This window comes from Indicator indicator, chromosome 33 (assembly GCF_027791375.1).
Source record: "Indicator indicator isolate 239-I01 chromosome 33, UM_Iind_1.1, whole genome shotgun sequence".
NCBI lineage: Eukaryota > Metazoa > Chordata > Aves > Piciformes > Indicatoridae > Indicator > Indicator indicator.
In genome coordinates this window covers 5,528,115-5,548,385 of record NC_072042.1, presented here as the reverse complement: position 1 = coordinate 5,548,385, position 20,271 = coordinate 5,528,115, and the positions used below count along the sequence as shown (strand labels likewise).

At 53.8% G+C, this 20,271-nt stretch overlaps 1 protein-coding gene across 1 annotated transcript in view; it reads right to left on the bottom strand.

Annotated features, from left to right (window-relative positions):
* MACF1 (microtubule actin crosslinking factor 1) overlaps positions 1–20,271 on the bottom strand; it is a 144,165-nt gene that overhangs the window by 16,213 nt on the left and 107,681 nt on the right. The window contains 24 exon segments of the mRNA XM_054395252.1: positions 6–149; positions 659–787; positions 1,677–1,871; positions 2,461–2,620; positions 2,765–2,934; positions 3,154–3,273; positions 3,412–3,618; positions 4,541–4,696; positions 6,110–6,283; positions 6,597–6,725; positions 7,039–7,236; positions 7,377–7,532; positions 7,649–7,822; positions 7,929–8,030; positions 9,028–9,129; positions 9,240–9,362; positions 10,271–10,497; positions 11,679–11,910; positions 14,039–14,242; positions 15,182–15,400; positions 15,904–16,011; positions 17,657–17,776; positions 18,560–18,766; positions 19,424–19,665. Coding sequence (XP_054251227.1) covers positions 6–149; positions 659–787; positions 1,677–1,871; positions 2,461–2,620; positions 2,765–2,934; positions 3,154–3,273; positions 3,412–3,618; positions 4,541–4,696; positions 6,110–6,283; positions 6,597–6,725; positions 7,039–7,236; positions 7,377–7,532; positions 7,649–7,822; positions 7,929–8,030; positions 9,028–9,129; positions 9,240–9,362; positions 10,271–10,497; positions 11,679–11,910; positions 14,039–14,242; positions 15,182–15,400; positions 15,904–16,011; positions 17,657–17,776; positions 18,560–18,766; positions 19,424–19,665 — 3,998 coding nt within the window.

The following is a 20,271-nucleotide window of genomic DNA, read 5'->3' as shown; positions in this document are numbered from 1 at the left end:
CTCACCTCCTCAAACCTGGCTCGGATGATGGTGATCCAGTGCTTGATGGTGGTGATGCAGTCAGGGTGGCAGGCAGCCAGGATGACCTCCCCCATGCTCACCGCCGTGTTCACGTCCACTCTCTTCTCCTCCACTTTCTTCATGAACTCCTGAAGGGCCCAAAAGAATCAGTGGTGCAAGGTTCTACTCCATGCCTCTTTCTCAGAATCACAGAATTAACCAGGTTGGGAAAAGACCTCCAAGATCATCAAGTCCAACCTACCACCCAACACCATCTGATCAACTAACCCATGGCACTGAGTGCCTCATCCAGGCTTATTTTAAACATTTCCAGGGATAGTGACTCCACCACCTCCCTGGGCAGCACATTCCAATGGCCAATCTCTCTTTCTGTGAAGAATTTCTTCCTCATATCCAGCCCAAACCTCCCCCAGCACAGCTTGAGACTGTGTCCTCTCCTTCTGTCCCTGAGAGAAGAGACCAACCCCCACCTGGCTATGACCTCCCTTCAGGCAGTTGTAGAGAGCAATAAGGTCTCCCCTGAGCCTCCTCTTCTCCAGGCTAAACAACCTCAGCTCCCTCAGCCTCTCCTCATGTGGTTTGTGCTCCAGATCCCTCCCCATTCTTGCTCAGGTTGGGTTCCAGAGCTCCTCCTTACCTTGTGGGCATCGATGAGGGACTGCAAGGCCTCAGCATCATCAGGAAGTGCTCCCCGAAAGCGCAGAGACTGCTCAGCCTCCGACAGCCACTCCAGCAGCAAGTGCACAGCTGTCCTGAACTCCTCTGCCTGTGGTGACAAAAGCACAAGCATCAGAGTCCTCCTCCTCTTCCTCCTCCTCTTCCTCCTCAAACCAGCTGCTCCATCCAAGGCTGAGAGCTGCAGAGACTGAAGGGGACTTTAAGGGGACTGAAAGGGCTTGAAAGGGACTTTAAAAAAACAATTAAAAGCAAGAAGAGAAATGGCAGAAGGGTTGGAACTTGGTGATGTTTAAGGGACTTTAATAAACCAATTAAAAACAAGAAGAGAAATGGGAAGAGGGCTGGAACTTGGTGATCTTTAAGGGGCTTTAATAAACCAATTAAAAGCAAGAAGAGAAATAGGAGGAGGGTTGGAACTTGATGATCTTCAAGGTTCTTCCCAACCCAAACTATTCCATGATTTTTATGTTAAAAAGCTCTGTCTGCTGGCCTGGGTTTGACCAGAACCAATAGGTGAGTGCCACAGCAGCTGGGCCATCTCCTTCCCCTTGGCATCACAGTATGGTAGGGGTTGGAAAGGGATCTCTGGAGATCATTGAGTCCAACCCCCTGCTAAGTCAGGGTCACCCAAGGCAGGTCACACAGGAACACATCCAGGCAGGTTCTGAATGTCTCCAGAGATGGAAACTCCACCACCTCTCTGGGCAGCCTGCTCCAGTGCTCCATCACCCTTCAGTTAAAGAAGTTCCTCCACACTGGTGGCATCTCCTCATTCTCCCTTTTCAAATCAACCTTTACTGGCTCTCCTTTGGGGACAAGAATAAAACTGCTGCCAACGCTGGGGTTGTTCTGCTGAGCCAGGAGAGATCAGCCACAGGGCAAAACCTCTTCTCTGAGCTTTGTGTCGACCTCTGAGCCCCAACTTGGAGCCCAGCAATGCTCTCTGTGGTGGTTTCCACCCTCAGCCTTCTGCTCACCTGCTTCAAGGCCTGTTCCAGCCGGGTTTGTTTGGACACTGAGAGCTTGCAGACTGTGTCCCAGCGGTTGCTGAGCTCCTGCAGCTGCACCTTCACCCAGGTGGTGTCGTCCCTGCTGTTCTCGATCAGCTCCCGGCCGGAGCGCTTCAGCACCTGCACCGTCCCCGTGCGCTTCCCCAGCTCCTTCTGGAAGACCTGCAGGGGGAGAAGCAGAAGCTGAGCAGGGCTGGTTGGTCCCAGCAGGGTGTTTCATGGGGGGAAAACACCAGGGGAGCACATCTGAAGGTTGGAATGCAGGTTTGACAGCCACATCAAGGATCCACCACAAGCCGGCATGAGGGGAGGGCAGGCAGGCAGCTCCTGGGCATGTTGTGGTGTGGGTACACATGGGCAGGAGCCCCAACCTTCCACCCTGGCAGAAGAGCTGTGACCTGGAGCAGACAAGCTCTAGATCTTTCTCAACCTGCAGCACAGCATCTGCCTTGAATGCATGCCCAACCCTGTCTGGGGATTTCAGTGCATGACCTAATCCAAGCCCAGGAGCCCCAGATTCCAAGACAGCCTGGAGAGAACTGCCAAGAGCAAAGTTTATAGAGGACCATAAATTCAGCCACCTGTTCAAAACTCAACCCTCAACACATCTGACTGACAGCATCTTGGAAGAGCAGAGCTCCAGAAGCACACAGAAGCAAAGCACCAACTGTGGCTGCTCTGTTCTTTGGCTCCTGGGAGAAGACAAAGCCCCAGCCGTGTCCCAGAGCAGAGCTGGAGAAGGCACTCTCACCTTGTGAGCATCCATCAGGTTCATGACCAGATCCAGGTCACCATGGACAGGTTGGTCTTCAGCTAGCTGAGGTTCCACCTTGTAGAGCCAGTCCACCAAAGCCTGCAGTGCATCCATGAACTGGCCAGAGAACAGGAGGGCTTCTTCCAGCTTGTGCTGCCTGGGAAACCAAACATCCCTGTGAGCTTCCATCAACAAACTCACCTCCTCTGGCCATGTCCCAGTGACCTCCTCCAAGCCCCTGAGCTAATCTTCTCCCCTCTGACAGCAGTCCTTGGCACACAAGTGCTGGGGCTGGATTTACCTTTCCACAGACTTCCCACACACTGTGTCCCACTTATCCCGGACTTCTCCCAGTAAATTGTCCAGCTTTTGAGTGTCATCTGGAAGCAAGGCCTTTTCTTTCAGGGCTCTGCCTGTTCTGATGGTGGTGTCATAGACAGGCTGCTTCCCTCCCAGTGTCTTCTGGAACTCCTGGGAACAAGAGAGAAACCAAAACTGCTTCAGAAAGCTCTCTGAAGATTCAAGGTGCTCATGAAGGTCCCCAGCTGAACATTCTCCATGGCAGCAGTAGCCCTGGACATGCCTTTCCCTTGTCCTGATGGAAGAGGAGATGCTCCTGTGCTCCCCCTCCCACTGAAGCACCCTTCCACCCAGTGTCCAGCACCAAGCCTTGCTTTGGCAAAGATCTACCTTGTGTTTGGAGAGCTGGAGCTTGATTTTGTCAGGATCATTGGAAATCTCCAGCTCGGAGTCCAGGTGATTCTCTGCATCCTCCAACCAATCAATCAGCTTCTTCCAAGCTTCATGGAACTGCAATGAAACAAGAGCAAGTCTGAACCTCAACACTGGTGGTGTCCCCAGTTCCCTTTCCTTCTGGTCTCAGGATGTCCTTGCCCTCCAAAGCTGGCCACAGCTCAGGGTCTGCTGCAGCCTTCCCACGTCTCTCACCTGCTTGGCTCTCTTCCTGGCATCATCAAGAGCTCGTCCCCGCTCCACTGAGCGCTGCACAACCTTCTCCCAGCGGGCCTGGACACTGACCAGCAGGTTCTTGATCAGCACCACATCCTGCTTCTGGCTGAGAAACTTCAGCTGGTTGCCAGTTTGATCCAGCTCGATGATCTGGTCCCGATGAGCGTTCACCTCATTGGCAAACACCTGCAAGCAGCAAAGATGTCCTCTGATGTCAGGAGAGCTGGAGGTGCCTGTGAGCACTCCATGGGCACAGGGGAGATCATAGAGTGGTGTAGGATGGAAGGGATCTCAAAGGTCATCCAGTCCAACCCAGAAGTGCCAGGGCACCCCTTAAACCATGCCCCTCAGCACCACATCTCCATGGCTTTGAAACCCCTCCAACCCCACTGCAGTCAGCAGGGACATCCCCAACCAGAGCAAGTTGCTCAGAGCCCCAAACAACCTGACCTGGAATGGTTCCAGGGTTAGGGCATCCCCTGGGTCAAGGTCTCAGTGTCAAACATTTCTCCCTTCTCTCCAGCCCGAATCTCTCTCTTTTAGTTTCAAACCATCCCCCCTTGTGCTGTCACAACAGGCCCTGGAAAAAGGCTGTCCCCAGCTTTCTGCTCAGGCCCTTGAAGCACTGAATGGCCACCAAAAGGTGGCCCTGGAGCCTTCTCCAGGCTGAACAAGCCCAACTCTCTCAGCCTGGCCTCTCAGCAGAGGGCTTCCAGCCCTCCCAGCATTGCTGTGGCCTCTTCTGACTTTAACAGTTTCATATCCTCCCCGTGCTGGGGAATCCAGAGCTGCCCCCAGCACTGCAGGTAGAGTCTCAGCAGAGCAGAGCAGAGCAGAGCAGAGGGGCAGAATCCCCTCCCTCCACCTGCTGCCCTTCATCCCCAAGCTTGTGTTGGTAACTCCATCCCTGAAGGTGTTTAAAGGATGTTTGGATGAGGAGCTTAGGGCCATGGTCTAACAGGGAGATGTTAGGTTATGGTTGGACTCAAATCTCTTCAGGTCTTTCTCGAGCAGGTGATTTTGTGATTCTATGACTGCCCTTGGGCTTGTTGAACCCCCTGAAGTGCCAGCCTTGCCCCCTCATCCCAGGGAGCTGTTGGGTGCTCACCTTGTGCTCATCGATCTGGGCCAGCACGGCGTTGAGGATGAGGCTGGCTGGGGGTGCAATGTTCAGGCTCTGCTCAGCCAGGGTCAGCCAGTTTATGAAGTCCTGCAGGGAATTCTGGAAGTCTGTGGCCAGGGCCAGGGCTTCCTCCAGCTTTGCCTGCCAGGGTGAGGAGGGAGGGGGGGGAAAAAAACAAACCACAGCGAGGAGGGTGAGAGCTCACGCTCGGAGGTGCCTCAGACAGAGGCAGCCTTTGTGTCCCTGCCCAAACCTCCCTCCAAGAGGAACCTCAGCACCCAGGCCTGCCAAGGCCACTTGTTTACCATGGGGAGGGGATCCTGCTGAAGGCCACTGCTTGCTCTCCACACAAGAACCACTGCCCCTGAAAAGGGGAGAGCTCCAGCAGCACACCAGCAGCTGCGTCACCCTCAGCTTCCTGAGCAAGGGCTCAGCATGGGCAGAGCAGCTCCATGGATGAGGGGGAGGACATTTGGATGGCAACAGCTGCAGCACCACAAATTTATTCTGGGCTGAGGCCACCATGTCCCTTGTTTTATCTCATCACCAGCCAAGAGTCTCAGCTGGAGTCAGCTTGGAGGAGGACTTGGCTTGCTGTCCCACAGGGGCCCAACAAAGCCTGCCTTTCAGAGCTGCAGGAGGCTTCTTCCCACCTCTCCCCTAAATTAACCCAAAAAAGCAACTTCCCTCTCACTTCTGGGGTAATTTAACCAATCTGGCATCTACCTGCACAAAACAACCCCAGCCTGATGTTCAGACAGCACCACCTGACAGACAACCTCAGCCTGCACTACCAAGAGAGAGGTTGTCTGATGCAGTCACCTCACCCCTGCTCCTCTCCAGCCCTAACCTGCTCCATCCTTCCTAGGAAAGCAAATCACACAGTCACAGAATGGTAGAGGTTGGAACGGACCTCCAGAGATCATCCAGTCCAACCCCTCTGCCAGAGCAGGGTCACCCAAGGCAGGTCACCCAGGAACACATCCAGGTGGGCTTGGGAAGTCTCCAGAGAAGACTCCACCACCTCTCTGGGCAGCCTGCTCCAGGGCTCCAGCACTTTCACACCAAACAAGTTTCTCCTCATGCTGAGGCAGACCTTCCTGGGTTCCAGTTTGTGCCCAGTGCCTCTCATCCTATCACTGGGCACCAGCTGAAAGAGCCTGGCCCCTTCTTCTTGTCCCCCAGCCTTAGGTATTTGTAACCATTGATCAGATCCCTCTGGGGCTGCTCTTCTCCAGGCTCAACAGCCCCAGGGCTCTCAGCCTGTCCTCAGCAGACAGATGTTCCATCCCTTCACCATCCTCATGGCCCTCCATTGGACTCTCTCCAGCAGTTCCCTGTCTCTCTTGAACTGGGGAGCCCAGAACTGGACACAACACTCCAGATGTGGTCTCACCAGAGCAGAGAAGAGGTTCCAGGAGGACCTCCCTCACCCTGCTGGCCACACTCCTAATGCACCCCAGGAGACCATTGGCCTTTGGGCCACAAGGCCACAGCAAAGCTGTGCAGCAGGGAGCAAGCACTGTCAGACCAGCACCTCTCCATCCACATTACCTTTCTCTCCTCCATCTTGGTGCTGACCAGGCACCATTTCTGCTCCAGCAGGGCCACACTCTGCTCTGTCTTGGAGCCGGAGCCGGAGTCATCCCTGTTCAGCAGCATCAGTCGCCCCTTGGCCAGCAGCTGGCTGTAGGTCTCCTCCTTGGCTTTGAATTGCCCATACAGCTCCTGCAAAAGAGGCAGCACTGAAGGGTTAGACGAGGGCAGAGCTTGCAGCAGGACCATGGCTTGCTGCAGCTCAAGGTGACAAGAAAATTGGGTTCAGGGCGGGCAGCAAAGGGACAGGAGAGTGTCACTCTGAGCAGATGAAAGGTGCTTAAAGCATCTTGATGCAGGCATCAAGTGCAAAATTATCAGTGAGAAGAGACCAGAGAAGCTGCTGCTTCACACCAGACAGAGAGGGGATATGTTTGGATGCTGAGATTTGCCAGGCAGGTGGTTGCTGAACTAAAAAGCTTGAGAAGCTCTCCCAAGAAATTACCATGTGGGCATTGAGCTGCTCCCGGGCAGTTTCTGGCAGACCTCCTGTGGGTTTTGATGCTGACAATTGGCTCTCCATCCTCGTCAGCCACAGGAGGAAGTCTTCAATCTCCCCATGGAAACCTTGGGCCTGTTGAGGAAGGTATCATCAGCCCCAGATCAGATGGCATCAGCCACCACTGATCCTGTGCCAGGGGTACCATTGCTTCCAAACCAGTTCAGAGGCAGAGCTGGGTGCCCCAGGGTTATGCATGGCACATCCTCAACCTGGCCCCTGCTGAGCTTCTGGGCATCACCAACCACTCCAGGACTAAGAGCTACATGAAAAACTTGCACAACCCCACCCCCAGTGTCTCACTAAATCTTTCCCCCTTCTTTCTTCCCCTAAAGCAAAGGAAGTGGACCCTCAGCAGAGGCTCACTGCATGGTGCCACCTCCCTGACCTGCTGGAGCGTGGACTGGAGCTGCTGCTCTCTCTCCTCTGTCTTCTGCAGCACTGACTCCCAACATGAGTTCAGGTTCTCCAGGCGGTTCCTGAGGCTGCTGGCATCATCCCCTGCACTGGATTCCAGCAGCTCATTGCCTGCTTTGTTCACTGTCTCCACAGTTGCTTGGTGGGCCAGGACATCATTCTTCAGCACCTACATGAGATGTGGGGGGCAAACGTTGGGACACCTCTTTAAAACCCCCCTGATAGGTTCTCATGGACTCAAACCAACTCAAGCCCTTCATGAGAAGCAAAACCCTGCACTGAAAGTGGAGCTGGAGTGGGAGTACTCACGTGGTGCTTTGCAAGTTCCACCTCGATGACCTTCGGGTCTCCATTGATAGGTTTCTGTGCATCGAGCAGCTCCTCAGTGTGGGTCAGCCAGGCCATCAGCTCTGCCAATGCATGCTGGAACTGGCCAAGTGCCAGGAGAGCAGCTTCTAACTTATGCTGGGCAAGGAGAGGGATGGAAAAAGAAAGTTGAAGTTGGGAAAGAGCCTCAAGCCATGACATTACCCCAGCAAGTTTCAACCCCACACATTTGAGAGCCCAGGTCCCCTCTCTACCTGTCTGTGAGCAATCTTCTCGCCCAGATTCTCCCAGAGGTGTTTCAGCTCTGTCAGTGGCTCCTTGATGATGTCTCTGTCTGTCTCATCTGTAGCTTTTTTTAGCATTAGCTCACCTTGGTGATTAAGCTTTTCCATTTCAATCTGCTGCTGGTAAACCTCCATTTTAAACTCCTGCCAAAAGAAGCAGGACGAAAACCAGAAGGAAACAAATCAATCAGTGGGGCACGAGACCTGGAGAGCAAGCAGCAGAGAAGTGGCCCTGCTCTGGCCCAGGTACCTTCATCTCATTCATCTGCTCCTTAACCGTGTTGAGGTCTGTGCCAACAGGGGACATGTTGCAGAGCTTGATCACGGCGTTGTCCAGCCAGTCAAACATGGCCTGGGAGGAGGGAGGATGTGGTCAGCACAGGCAGTGCCAAAGCAGCCTGCCCCCAACAGCTTGGTGGATAGAAACTCCAGCACAGGAGATTCCAACTCAACATGAGGAGGAACTTCTTCACTGTGAGGCTCACAGAGCACTGGAACAGGCTGCCCAGAGAGGTTGTGGAGTCTCCTCCTCTGGAGACCTTCAAGCCCCATCTGGATGTGTTCCTGTGTGACCTGTGCTGGATTCTATGGTCCTGCTCTGGCAGGGGGGTTGGACTCAATGATCTCCAGAGGTCCCTTCCAACCCCTAACATCATCTGATCCTGTGATCCCTCACTGAAAGGGTTGTCAAGGCCTGAAACAGGCTGCCCAGGGCAGGTTTAGGTTGGACCTGAGGAACAATTTCTTCCCCAGTAAGGGTTGCCAAGACCTGGCCCAGGCTGCCCAGGGCAGTGCTGGAGTCTCCATTCCTGGAGGGATTGAGAAGCTGTGGAGCTGTGGTGCTGAGGCATGTGGTTTACTGGTGGCTTAATGGTTGGGATTGGAAGATCTTGGAAGGTCTCTTCCAACAAAAATCACAGAATCATGGAGTCATTTAGGTTGGAAAAGACCTTCAAGATCAAATGATTCTGCAATTCCATGAGCACCCTGCGACCATGAAACTTCTCCCCTGGGGCACAGCTGCTTGGCCAGCACTTGCTTTTGCAAGCTCCTTCCTTCCTTCTGTCCTTCCCTCTCCTGCTTCCTTCCAGCACAAGCACCTGACAGCAGCCAGGCTCATCCTGCTTCATGCAGAAATGAAGACAGATTTGGGCAGAGAAATGCAGTCAGGTATCTGCTGCTCCTTGGAGCTGGTTGTTGAGCTCAGGCTCTACCAAAGCCTGCAGACACTCGCCCAGGAGGTGTTCTCTGCTTTGCCTTTGGGCCAATCCCAGCACAACTCCAGGGAGAAGATTCCCAGTGGTGTTCCCAGGGTCCACCCACTCCACACCACCAGCCCTGCCTCTTACTTGTAAAGTGTCCTGGTACTGCACAGCTGACTGCATGGCTTCCTCCAGCTTCTCCAGCCTCTCCTTCCACGTTTTGTTGAGGTTCTCCCAGGCGTTGTTCATCTGCAGAACGCAAGGGTTGCCCACAAAACTCATCAGGTTCTTCTGCCCAAGCTCCCACTTGGCTCCTAGCCTGGTTTTACCTGCTGGGGGAGGGTTGCTGGGTTTCCTACCTCATCGATGCTCTTCTTCACTTCTGGTTTCTCAGTTTCACCACAGGCGAAGATTAAATCAGTTCCCAGGAGCCGGATGAACTCCAGCTCCTCGTGCAAGCCATCTGTCTCCTCTTTAATGGTCTGCACAGAACACAGTGACCCAGAGGGTGGATTGTTAAATGTCCTCCCAAAACTGCCCCATGAGGGCATGGAGAGCCCTTCCTGCTCTGCTGTCCTGCACCCTGGCCAGCAACAACTCAGTTACACAGCGAGCAAGTGGTCGTCCTGTGCACCACCACCAGCCTGCTCTGCTCCCACTTCAGGCCACAGCTGCTGCTGTGTGCAGGGGTTGGGGGAACTAAGAGGAGAACATCTGCAGCCAACCTGACGTGTGCCTGGCCTGCCTGGCTGGAGATGCTGTTTACAAGAGCTGGGCTGTTTGCAGGAGGGGTTTTGTCAACACAGGAATGAGCTGTTGAGACTCAAAAGCCACAAACCAGAGTCAGAATGCTTAGAAAAGTGAAACACCAAGGGCAAAGCATAAACATCTCTGCTCCCCAGGGTCCCAGACAAGTCAAGTCCACTTGAAGTGGATTTCATCACCTGTTTTAAACAACCACCAACACCCAAATCCAAGCCCATCCAGCTTTACACTTCTCTCTAGTCTCGCTTCTGTGCCTCCCACACCAGACAGCACTCAGATGCCTTCAGCTCAGGCTGGGAGCAGATCCATGCAAACCTCCACATTGCTCAAAACAAGTGAGCACAAAGCTCTGACCATACACTTGAGAAGCTTCCCAAAACAGCCACTAGATAAAGTGTGTTAAGCATCACTTCCATGTCTGGACCAGAGGGTGGTGGTGGTGAAGGATCTGTGAGAAAGGCACTCCTGGATTTCTATTTTGCAATTCCAAACTGAATGGAATTCTGCCTACAAAACTGTTCCACAGCCTCTTCTGCCCATGCTCATAGCTAAAATCTGTCCCAGTTTAGCTTAGAAGCTGGCTGTAGACAAGCTCCAGACAGATGTGCAGTCCCAAGGTGCTCACCTCTGCTGCTTCCACCTGCTGCTTGATGATGGAAGGGTCAATGCCTGGGCTCTCCAGGTCGTGAACAATGTCCTGGGTGTCTTTGATGGTAGTCAGGAGGGCTGCCATGTCATACCAGAACTTCTCTGCAAGCTCCAGGACATCCAGGAACTTCATTTCACGTTCTTCTGCCCGAGCTTTGATGTCTTCCCAGAAGAAGACCATCTGATCCAACTTATCCTGGATTACTGAGGAAGGCAATGAAAACATGCAGTGAAGAAGAAAAGGTTTTTTTTTTGTTGTTGTTTGGTTTACAACTCAAAAAGCATTCTGCAAATGCTTTCCCCTTTGAAACAGCCAAGAAAATATTCAAATGAGCATGGAAAGATGGCCAGGAGCATCAGAGCATTGACTCAAAGGATTCTGAGGGACATGAGAAACTCCAGCTTGCAGAAAGGAAGCCTTTATTCCTCTGCAGGCAAGCTCAGGGCAAATTTGCCCACATACCCTCCTCCAACAAACCTCTGTTCTGGCCACCTCTAGCATGAAGTCTATGCTCACTCAGTCCATGAGCTGCCTGTTGAGCTGCCAAGAAAGGTGCCAATTAGTGCCAATCGTGCTGACAGTTCTTTTTGTGCTGGGAATGTTCCTCCCCTCCATTAGATGCTGAATGGACACCAACAAATCATTTCACTGGGGCCACCAACAGTTGCCACAAGAGACCAGCTGAGGGTGAGGGCTCAGCTTGGCTGAGCTGGAACCTCTGAGAAGCCACAAATTCTTCTGTCTCCTCTGGCTGATACCACCCTGACTGCTCCAGATGGAAGCAGGCACTAGAAATCTTCATACAGAGGACCCCATCCTTCCTCCTAAGGCCAGGAGACCTTCTGAAATCACAGAACAGGTTGGGCTGGAAGGGACCTTAAAGATCATCCAGTTCCAACCCCCCTACCATGGGCAGGGACACTTTCTACTAGCCCAGGCTGCTCACAGTCTCATCCAGCCTGGTCTTAAACACCTTTCAAGGGACGAGCTGTGGAAGTGTTTAAGATCAAGCTGGATGAGGAATTCTGATTTGAATTCTGTTCTTCACCCAATGATGGGAGACGCTTTTGACAAAAAGCAAGGATGGAGTTTGACATCTGAGAGGAAACAGCCTCCAGTTGCAACAGGTTGCTCAAGGCCTCATCCAACCTGGCCTTGTATACATCCAGGGAGGTGTTCAAGGTCCACAACCTTTCTGGGCATCCTCTTCCAGAGCCTCACCACCCTCACTGTAAACAATTTCTTCCTAACATCCTTCAACACAGCCTCGGGTCACTGAACCCCCCCTGCAACAGCGACGGTGCTGAAGTTTGGGTAGGAGAACCTGGGTGCTGCTAGCAGCCAGCCAGCAGCAGCAGCTGCTCTTCAATCCCCTTGGAGATACCTTTGGCTGCCAGGTCCTTGTCTGCTCCCTGGGAGCGGCCGATCAGCTCTTCCCCACGGCGCTTCAGAGCCTCGAAGGAGGGCTGCAGCTTCTCCAGCTCCACGCTGGAGTTCTTGTTCTCGCTGATGCACTCCCGGATCTTATCCACCTCGGCGGGGATGAGGGGCGGCATGCGCAGGCGGGAGGAGAGGTTCTCCAGGGTCTCCAGCATGGGTTCAATCTTATCATGGAACTGGAGAAGAAGAAATCCATCAGGGCAGGCCAGGGGGTGGTTAAGCAACGTGGTGGCAGCAGCGCTCCAGGGAGATGAAGCAGAGCCGCGCCGCTCGCCATGGCCCCACGGCGCTGCACCCCGGAGGGCCCTCTTGGGAGAGGACAAATGGTGCCTGCAACAGCAGCTAAACCCACAGCCTCCTGGTCACACCTGCTTCTGCTCTCCTCTGCTGCCAAAAGCCCCAAGTTGCAGCACTCGAAGCAGAAAGACTCCCAGAGCCGGCACTGGGGAACTGAACACGGCAGGGATTTGGTGCCAGGCTCATTCCGACAGAATTCCCAGTTTGGAAGCTGCCCTGCTTATTTTGGGTGGGCAGCGTGGTGAGAAAAGCCAACCACAGAATCACTCAGGTTGGAAAAACCCAATCATAGAATCATGAAGGTTGGAAAAGGACTTCTAAGATCATCAAATCCAACCCAATGCCACCATGGCCCAAAGTGCCAAGCCAGGAGGGATAGGAGCAAGTCTGCAGGGTCCCACATCATAGAATCATTAAGGTTGGAGAAGACCTCTGAGAGCACCAAGTCCAACCATCAACCCAATACCACCATGCCCCAAAGTGCCCTGTCTGCATGGTTGGTTGAGCACAAAAGTGCTGCTGGAAAAGTGCCCAAGTCTGGTGCTGATGGAAACCTCCACCTGGTGCAACGCCAGCAAGAAAATCCACCCCAGCAGGGTCAGCAGGAGATGGTGGAAGGCTGCATGCACATGGGGAGCTGCCATGGAGCTGGGGCTTCAAAAGCAGAACCAGAAAGCCAAGTGTGAGAGAGGAAAGGGCTCTAAGCAGGGCTTATTATCATTTTCTTTAAGGACAAGTCAACTTTGGCCTTAAAGACCCCAAACCACCTCTGCTGGTGAGGCAGGAGGACAGCTCAGACAGCTCTGGTCCCTCTCTGTAGGACACCAGCACTGGCATCCACCACATCCCAGGCTCTGACAGCAGAGAGGAGATGGGCTCTTGGTGCAAAGTTGAGCAGGGACAGGCTGGCTCAGCCAACAAGCAGGAGCAACCCAGCAAGTCCAGCTAGAGCAGCAAGCTCTGTGCATCAGGAGAGGCTTTGCAGGAAGCATCCCCAGCAGAAGCTGGCAGCGGTCGAGCCCAGGCGACAATGCATGGAAAGCCATCTCCAAACAAAAAAAACCCAAAACCAAGTGGTTTCAGGCCCCCAGTGTTATATTCTGAAGCATGTTTTGCTGAGCTGTGCATGGACCAGAACCCCAAATCTGGGTGTAAAATCGATTCAGCCCAAAGGAAAAGTGGGGGAGGGAGGGGAAAGGGGGGGGCTTACCTCTGTAATCTGCAATGGTGGGGCGCAGTCAACACAAGAATGAAATGGGACCATGTGGGGAGGACGGGCACAGGCAGCAACAACAACACACAGACAAACACATTCCACAATGGGAGTGAGAGATGAGAGGGGAGGGGAGGGTGTGGGAAGGGGGGGGAAAAACTCGGAGTTAATACAGAGTGCAAACCACGAGAAGTGACTACACAATACAGGAGTCAAAACCCAGACGTGACGAGAAACCGACTGCCTTCTGCTTAACGAAACCTGACTGGGGGGCTCATGAACCCTCAGCAGCAGAAATTCTTCACCCCCTTTGTGGCCTTTAGCACCTAAAGTCTCTGCCCTTCCCTTCCTATCTCTGCTCCTCCAGTCACTGACCTTCTCTGGAGGTGCCCAGACCCTGGAGCCGACCATTAACTCTCCCATACAAAGGATCCCGGGGCCGTGCCCTGCACGCTCAGCTTATCAGCAATGGAACTTATCTCTCCAAGCTCTTTAGCAAGGCTCTCTGGGCCCTTCCAACCTTGGCTGGATGCCAAAACAGCCCCTTTGAACCAGGATCATTACCAAGGCTGTAAAAATTTATGACCCTCTTTACTATGTCAAGACTCCAACACCTTCTCTCCTGCTTCCGCAGCCAGCGGCTGAGCAGCAGGAAACTACCCTGGAGGTGTCTGACCACCTTGTGGCCTTAGAAAAGGGTTTTACAGTCATAGGCTCAGAAAGAAAAAACCTCCTTTCAAGGCTGCAGGCTTCCCCAGGGGACTGTGATCTGTTTCCTTCACGCCCTGGCGTACCTGGGTGGACTGTGAGACAGCTTCGTCCAGCGCCAGCGCCCGCTGGCAAACCTCCTCCTTGATTCTGGCATACATGGCCTCAGCTGTGGAGTATTTATCCTGCACCATCTCCCCTTCTTCAGGGTTGAGGTCCTTCAGCTGTGGGCCAATCTTCAGCAGCTTGTCAATGTGAGGCTTATGTTCAGCGATGGACTCTCTCAGTTGCTAGGGAATGGAAGAGGAGAAAACAAAAACCAAACCGAACCCTCAGACATTTGTTTAGAAATCTACTGAAGCTGCTGCCTTTTGATTTCACCAGCACTCCAAGAGCAGTGATGGGATCTGCTGGTGAGCTCACACCATGCATTTCTCCACCCAGCTTCTGCCAAGCACATGGCACACTTGGCTCTTCCTAACATGGCCATGACTCTGCAGGAACCAGCATGTTGCCCAGCATGGATCCTTCCCTGGCACATCACCCAGCACAGGTCCTTCCCTAGCACAGGTCCCTCCCTGTCACATCACCCAGCACAGGTCCTTCCCTAGCACAGGTCCCTCCCTATCACATCACCCAGCACAGGTCCTTCCCTAGAACAGGCCCTTCTCTGGCACAAGTCCTTCCCTGGCACAGCTGGCCCCTGACCCTCCCCACAGCCCCATGGAAGACTCCACTGAGAAAAGCTCCTCAGCAGTTTGTGCTGTCCCTAACAGCACAAAGTGGTTTTCCCTGCCACAACCAGACAGGTGATCCAAGGGCAACCAGGCTGCCTTGGGTGCAACCTGGGTTTTAGTATGATGTAACTGGGGGTCCAGGCTGCCCAGAGAGGTTGTGAAGTCTCCTCTGGAGAGCTTCCAACCCCACCTGGACATTGTGATCCTGGGCAAGCTGCTGTGGGTGACTCTGCTTTAGCAGGGGGGTTGGACTGGATGATCTCCAGAGGTCCTTTTTCCAAGCCCCACCATGCTGGGATTCTGGAGTTTCCAGACAGTATGCTCAGGGTACATTTGCATTACATAGACAGGATCCCCAAAAAAAGATGAAGATGGGGAGAAAAAAAAATCCAGAAGAATGCAGCAAAGAGGTGGCCTTGCCCCTGGGAGCGCTGCACCTCTGCTTCGGGTAGAGCCAACAGCCCAGGAGATGCAGGCACTGTGTCCTTTTACCCTCATGTCCTCCTGCTGCTGCTTGAGCTGCTCGTGGTCAATGGCTGGAGGGGGTAGCTGGGAGATGAGGGCTTGTGTCTCCTCGATCCATGGGTTCAGCTCCTCATAGGTCTCCCAGAATTGGTTGACCAGGACCTGAGCACGCTCCAGGCGAGCGTAGCGCTCCGAGTTGAGCTGGCTCACAGCCTCGTACTGCTGCACCAGGGACTCGGTTTTCTCCTGGAGGAAGCAAAAAGAGGGAAGAGAATTATAGTCAGGGATGCATAAAAACCCAAAAGGGCCCAGGAGAAGGGCCAGCAGCAGGCTGTGAGCTGGAAGAGCTCTTTACAGTGAGGGTGGAACAGGTTGCAGAACCCCTCCCTGGAGGTGTTCAAGGCCAGGTTGGATGAGGCCTTGAGCAACCTGGGCTGGTCTCTGGCTGCTGATCTTTAAGGTCCCTTCCAACCCAAACCACTCTATGGATCTGTGAGTTGCCTGTGGTGGCCCTTCCACATGTGGAAGATGGAATTCCAACTAAAGCAGCCCCAGGAATCCCTTTTGTGTCCCTCGTCCCCAAACAGTGCAATAAAAAGATGCAATAACGAGAAGCAATAAAAGAGATTTCTGCTAACGCTGCTGGGAATTCCTAAAGAGAGAGTGATTTCAAACTCCTTCAAGCCCATGCCAGAGCTGAGCATTCTCCTCTCTCCCCTCTTGGGAGTGAAGAGCAGAGGGAGGTTCACCTGGAGAACAGCTTTTTGCTCCTCCCCGCATGTCCCGAAGATCTCATTGCGCTGGCTGAAGAGTTCATCCATGGAGTCTTTGTGCCGAATGATGTCGATGGAAAAAGCCTGCAGGATGAAAACGTTCAGAGGAAGGGAAAGAAATCAGAGCTGAGCCCAACCTTGCCCTGCCCAATCCATCCACAGGACCCTCCTGCTCACCCAGCCCAGCTGAGTATGCAGCAGAGCTCAGCGCTGCAGAGGCCAGGCAGAACTCAGTGCAGGCAGCCTGCAGCAGCCTGCAAAGCTGGCTGGAAATGCAGAGTGCTGCATGTTTTTCTCATGACTCATCTGCATCAACCTCTCTCTCTCCTTCTCTCTCTTCAAGAGGCCTTGAAAAGCAGCTCATAAAATGAAGGTACCAAGTCCATTTCCACAGCCAGGGTCCCTCACTGGTGGAACAGCTCCAAACATCCATCCCTTAGTGACCACATCAACCTCTCCAAACAATGCTCTCCACAGCTGCCTCCACCAATAACTTTCCCATTCCCAAGGTCCATATCATTACCAGCAGGCAGCCAAGCTGAGCTTAATTTCACTTAATGCTGGTGGGTTCAGCCCCCCTCTCCCTTACACCAACACCTTATTTTTGTTCTTTCTTTCTTTTTCTTTCTTCCTTCCTCTAAAATCCAATTTATGAGCCTGGTGACTGCTCTGAGGGATGGAAGGGTCTGTTTATTTCAAGTGCCCCTTCTTTCATCCATGAGCTCATCTCACAATGACACACACACACACACAAAAAAAAGAGAAAACCAACCCCCAGTGTCTCTTTGTTCCATGTCTGGCTGCCAGGAGGGAAATGTGGAGTTCCCCCACTGCAAGGAACAATGAGTGAAAAAAGCCACTGGAAAAGCACCCTCATTAATCAATATCTGCACTTCTCTGAACCCTTCCTGCTGCCACAGCCTGCAAGACTCCTGTGACAGAGCTTGCACCAGGGAAAGGCTTTGGAAGGAGCAGCTTGCTCCAGAAGAGTCCAGGCAAGAGCATCCAACCAGCCCTGAACAGCCAGGCAAAGGTTCCAGCTTCTCCAAAAGGACAGGAGGCTTCTTCCTTCAGAACCTCATCACTGCAGTTCTCTAAATCCTCTTTCTCCTTTGTTTTTTCATTTACGGAATCACAGAATGGTTTGGGTTGGAAGGGACCTTTCAAGGTCATCCAGTCCAACCCCCCTGCAGTCAGCAGGGACATCCCCAACTAGAGCAGGCTGCTCAGAGCCCCAAACAACCTGACCTGCAGTGGTTCCAGGAACGGGGCATTTCCCACCTCTTTGGGAAGCCTGAGCTAGCATCTCATCACTCTCATCAGAAAACAATTCTTCCTTCTCTCAAGTCCAAATCTTCCTCTTTGTGTTCAAGCCATCCCCCCTTGTCCTGTCACAACAGGCCCTAAAAAAAAGTCTGTCCCCAGCTTTCTGATCAGTCCCTTTAAGCACTGAAAGGCCACCACAAGGTCTCCCTGGAGCCTTCTCTTCTCCAGGCTGAACAAGCCCAGCTCCCTCAGCCTGTCCTCACAGCAAAGGGCTTCCAGCCTTGGACCATTTTTGTGGCCCTGCAAAGTGCTGCACCTTCCCTGCTGCTCTGTGCTCAGCTCTGCAAAGCCCAGAAGTCTCTCCAGGGTAGAGCTGACCCCCAGAGACCCCAGCTCACCACCCAAACCACCTCCCTCCTCACTGCCCACCCTGTCCCCCTCCCTGCAGTGAGCACACACCTACCTTCTGCACCTGCAGCTGGGCTGTGGTCTGGTCCTGTTCCAGGCGGATGGGGCCAAGGGCCAACAGCTTCCGCTTGGTCTCGGCCACCCAGGCCAGCTCGGCGTCGGCTGCCTGCTCGTACTGCACGTGGGAGAGGACAGGACCCACAGCTGAGTGGTGGGCAGCAGGGATGGGCAGCATGGAAAAGCAGGAGATATGGGGGGACCCAGCAGGGTGAGTGGGATGAACACCTCGCCCAGGCATGCAGAGGTGAGGAGGAGAAGGGGACAAGAGGACGTTGGGATGGACACAGGTTGCTAACTCTGTGATCCCCTCTGAAATGGGCAGGAGCTGATGTCCCATGGCCTGTGGCTCCTGCAGCTGGATTTGGGGCATGGAGCATGTCCTGCAGCAGGACGTGGTGTAGCAGCCACCTCCCTCCACACTTCTATTTCACACCATCATTTCACTTGCTCAAAGTCAGCCAGAGCAGTTGTCCACCACGCTCCACAGCCCCCAGTCCATGCAGAACAAGCCTGGTTTTGAGAGGACTGCTCTCCTGGGACAAATCCCTGTGCCACCACCACAGGGGATGACTTTTTCCAGGCTGAAAGTCACCTGCCATGGGTTTTACACCAGGGACATCAGCCAGGCCAGCAAACCCCACGGGCAGGGTAAGGCTTGGGAGCCTTGGAGTTATCTTCCCCAAACCACACATGGGTCAGAAACCAGCCCCAAAGCCATGGTGCTGATGCTGGAGCCTGTTCATTTCTTGGCATTCCCAATAGGATTTGTCCCTCCTGTCAGGATCCGTCTGCCATCCTGTCTGCTGCAGCGGTGCTGTGCGGGCTGGAGCCATGCTGAGCTGCTCCCTCCCACTCTCCTGAGGAAACCTATCAGCCTCCAGTGGGGTTACCAAATTACCTGCTGAGACCTCTGAATGGCAGCATCGATCTCCTCCACCCTCTGCTTGATGGTGTCACTGACCAGCTTGTAGCGCTCGTTGGTGTCTGTCACCAGCTTGTCCAGCCCCTCGCGGGCTCGCCAGGGAACCAGCTCCAGCAGAGCTCTGCTCACCTCGTTCACCGTGTCCAGGATGAGCCTGTGCTCCATCACCTCCTTCTTCAGCTCCTGGGGAAGGCACCCATGGAGATGTGTGGCAGGTGACAGACTCACAGGGATCACAGACTCACGGGGATCACAGGCTCACTGGGATCACAGGCTCACGGGGATCACAGGCTCACGGGGATCACAGGAATTACAGAACCATGGAATTACAGGGATCACAGACTCACAGGGATCATAGACTCACAAGGATCACAGACTCACAGCAATCATAGGAATTACAGAACCATGGAATCACAGGGATCATAGACTCACAGAATCATGGGAATCACAGACTCACAGAAACATCCAGGTTGGATAAGCACCTCAGGGTCACCAAGTCCAGCTGATAACCTCCTCTGCAAAACTCAGCCCTAAACCATATCCCCAAGCACCACATCCAAACCACCTTTGAACACCTCCAGGCTTGGTGACTCCACCACCTCCCTGGGCAGCTCATTCCAGTGCCTGACCACTTTTGCCAGGAAAAATTTTTTCCTACTGTCCAGCCTAAACCTACCCAGTGGCAGCTGGAGGCCTTTCCCTCTTGTTCTATCACTAATTACCTGTGAGAAGAGGCCCCAGCCTCTCACATCCCTCTGCAGCTTCCCAAGGCAGCGACTTGACCCTCCGGCTCCGACCCTCACCTCCCAGTCCCACCAGTGCTGCTCTGCCAGCCCCTACCTTTTGCCTCTGCTGGAACTGGGGTATCTGCTCACCAGCTGGGGACTGGCCCCCGCTGGAAGCCAGCTCGTCCTCCACTTTGCTCATCCAGCTGCTGAGCTCCTCGTGTGTGGACTGGAACTTGGTGGCCAGCTGCCGAGCCTGCTCCAGCGTGCGCAGCGCCTTGGAGCTGGCGGCGGTGATGTCGGAGTAGCGAGTCTTGATCCCATCCAGCTTCTCCTGGATCAGCAGCACCTCCTCCCCTGGGAGACAGCAGCAAAGGGCCAAGTGATGCTGGGCTGGGAGGGGGCTGCGGGAGGGTTTAGGCAGCCCCCAACCCCCATTTTAAATGGCTGGTTTCAGTCTTGCTTTTACAGTCATGGAATTATTGGGTTGGAAGTGACCTCTAAGGTCATGGAGGCCAACTACTGGCCCAGCACCACCATGGCCATTAAACCATGTCCCCAAGTGCCACATCCACACATTTTCTGAACATCTCCAGGGATGGGGACTCCACCACCTCCCTGTGCTGCCTGTTCCAATCCCTGATCATTCTTGCCAGAAAGAAATTGTTCCTCGTGTCCAACCTAAGCCTTCCCTGCTGCAACTTGAGGCCATTTCCTCTTTTCCTATCACATCTTCCTTGGGAGAAGAGACCAACCTCCACCTGGCTCCAGCCTCCTTTCAGGAAGTTGTAGAGAGCCAAAAGGTCTCCCCTCAGCCTCTTTTTCTCCAGGCTGAATACCCCCAGCTCCCTCAGCTGCTCCTCCCAGCCCTGTTCTCCAGACCCTTCCCCAGCTTTGTCTCCCTTCTCTAAACCTACTCCAGCCCCTCAATATCCTTCTTGGGGTGAGGAGCCCAAAACTAAA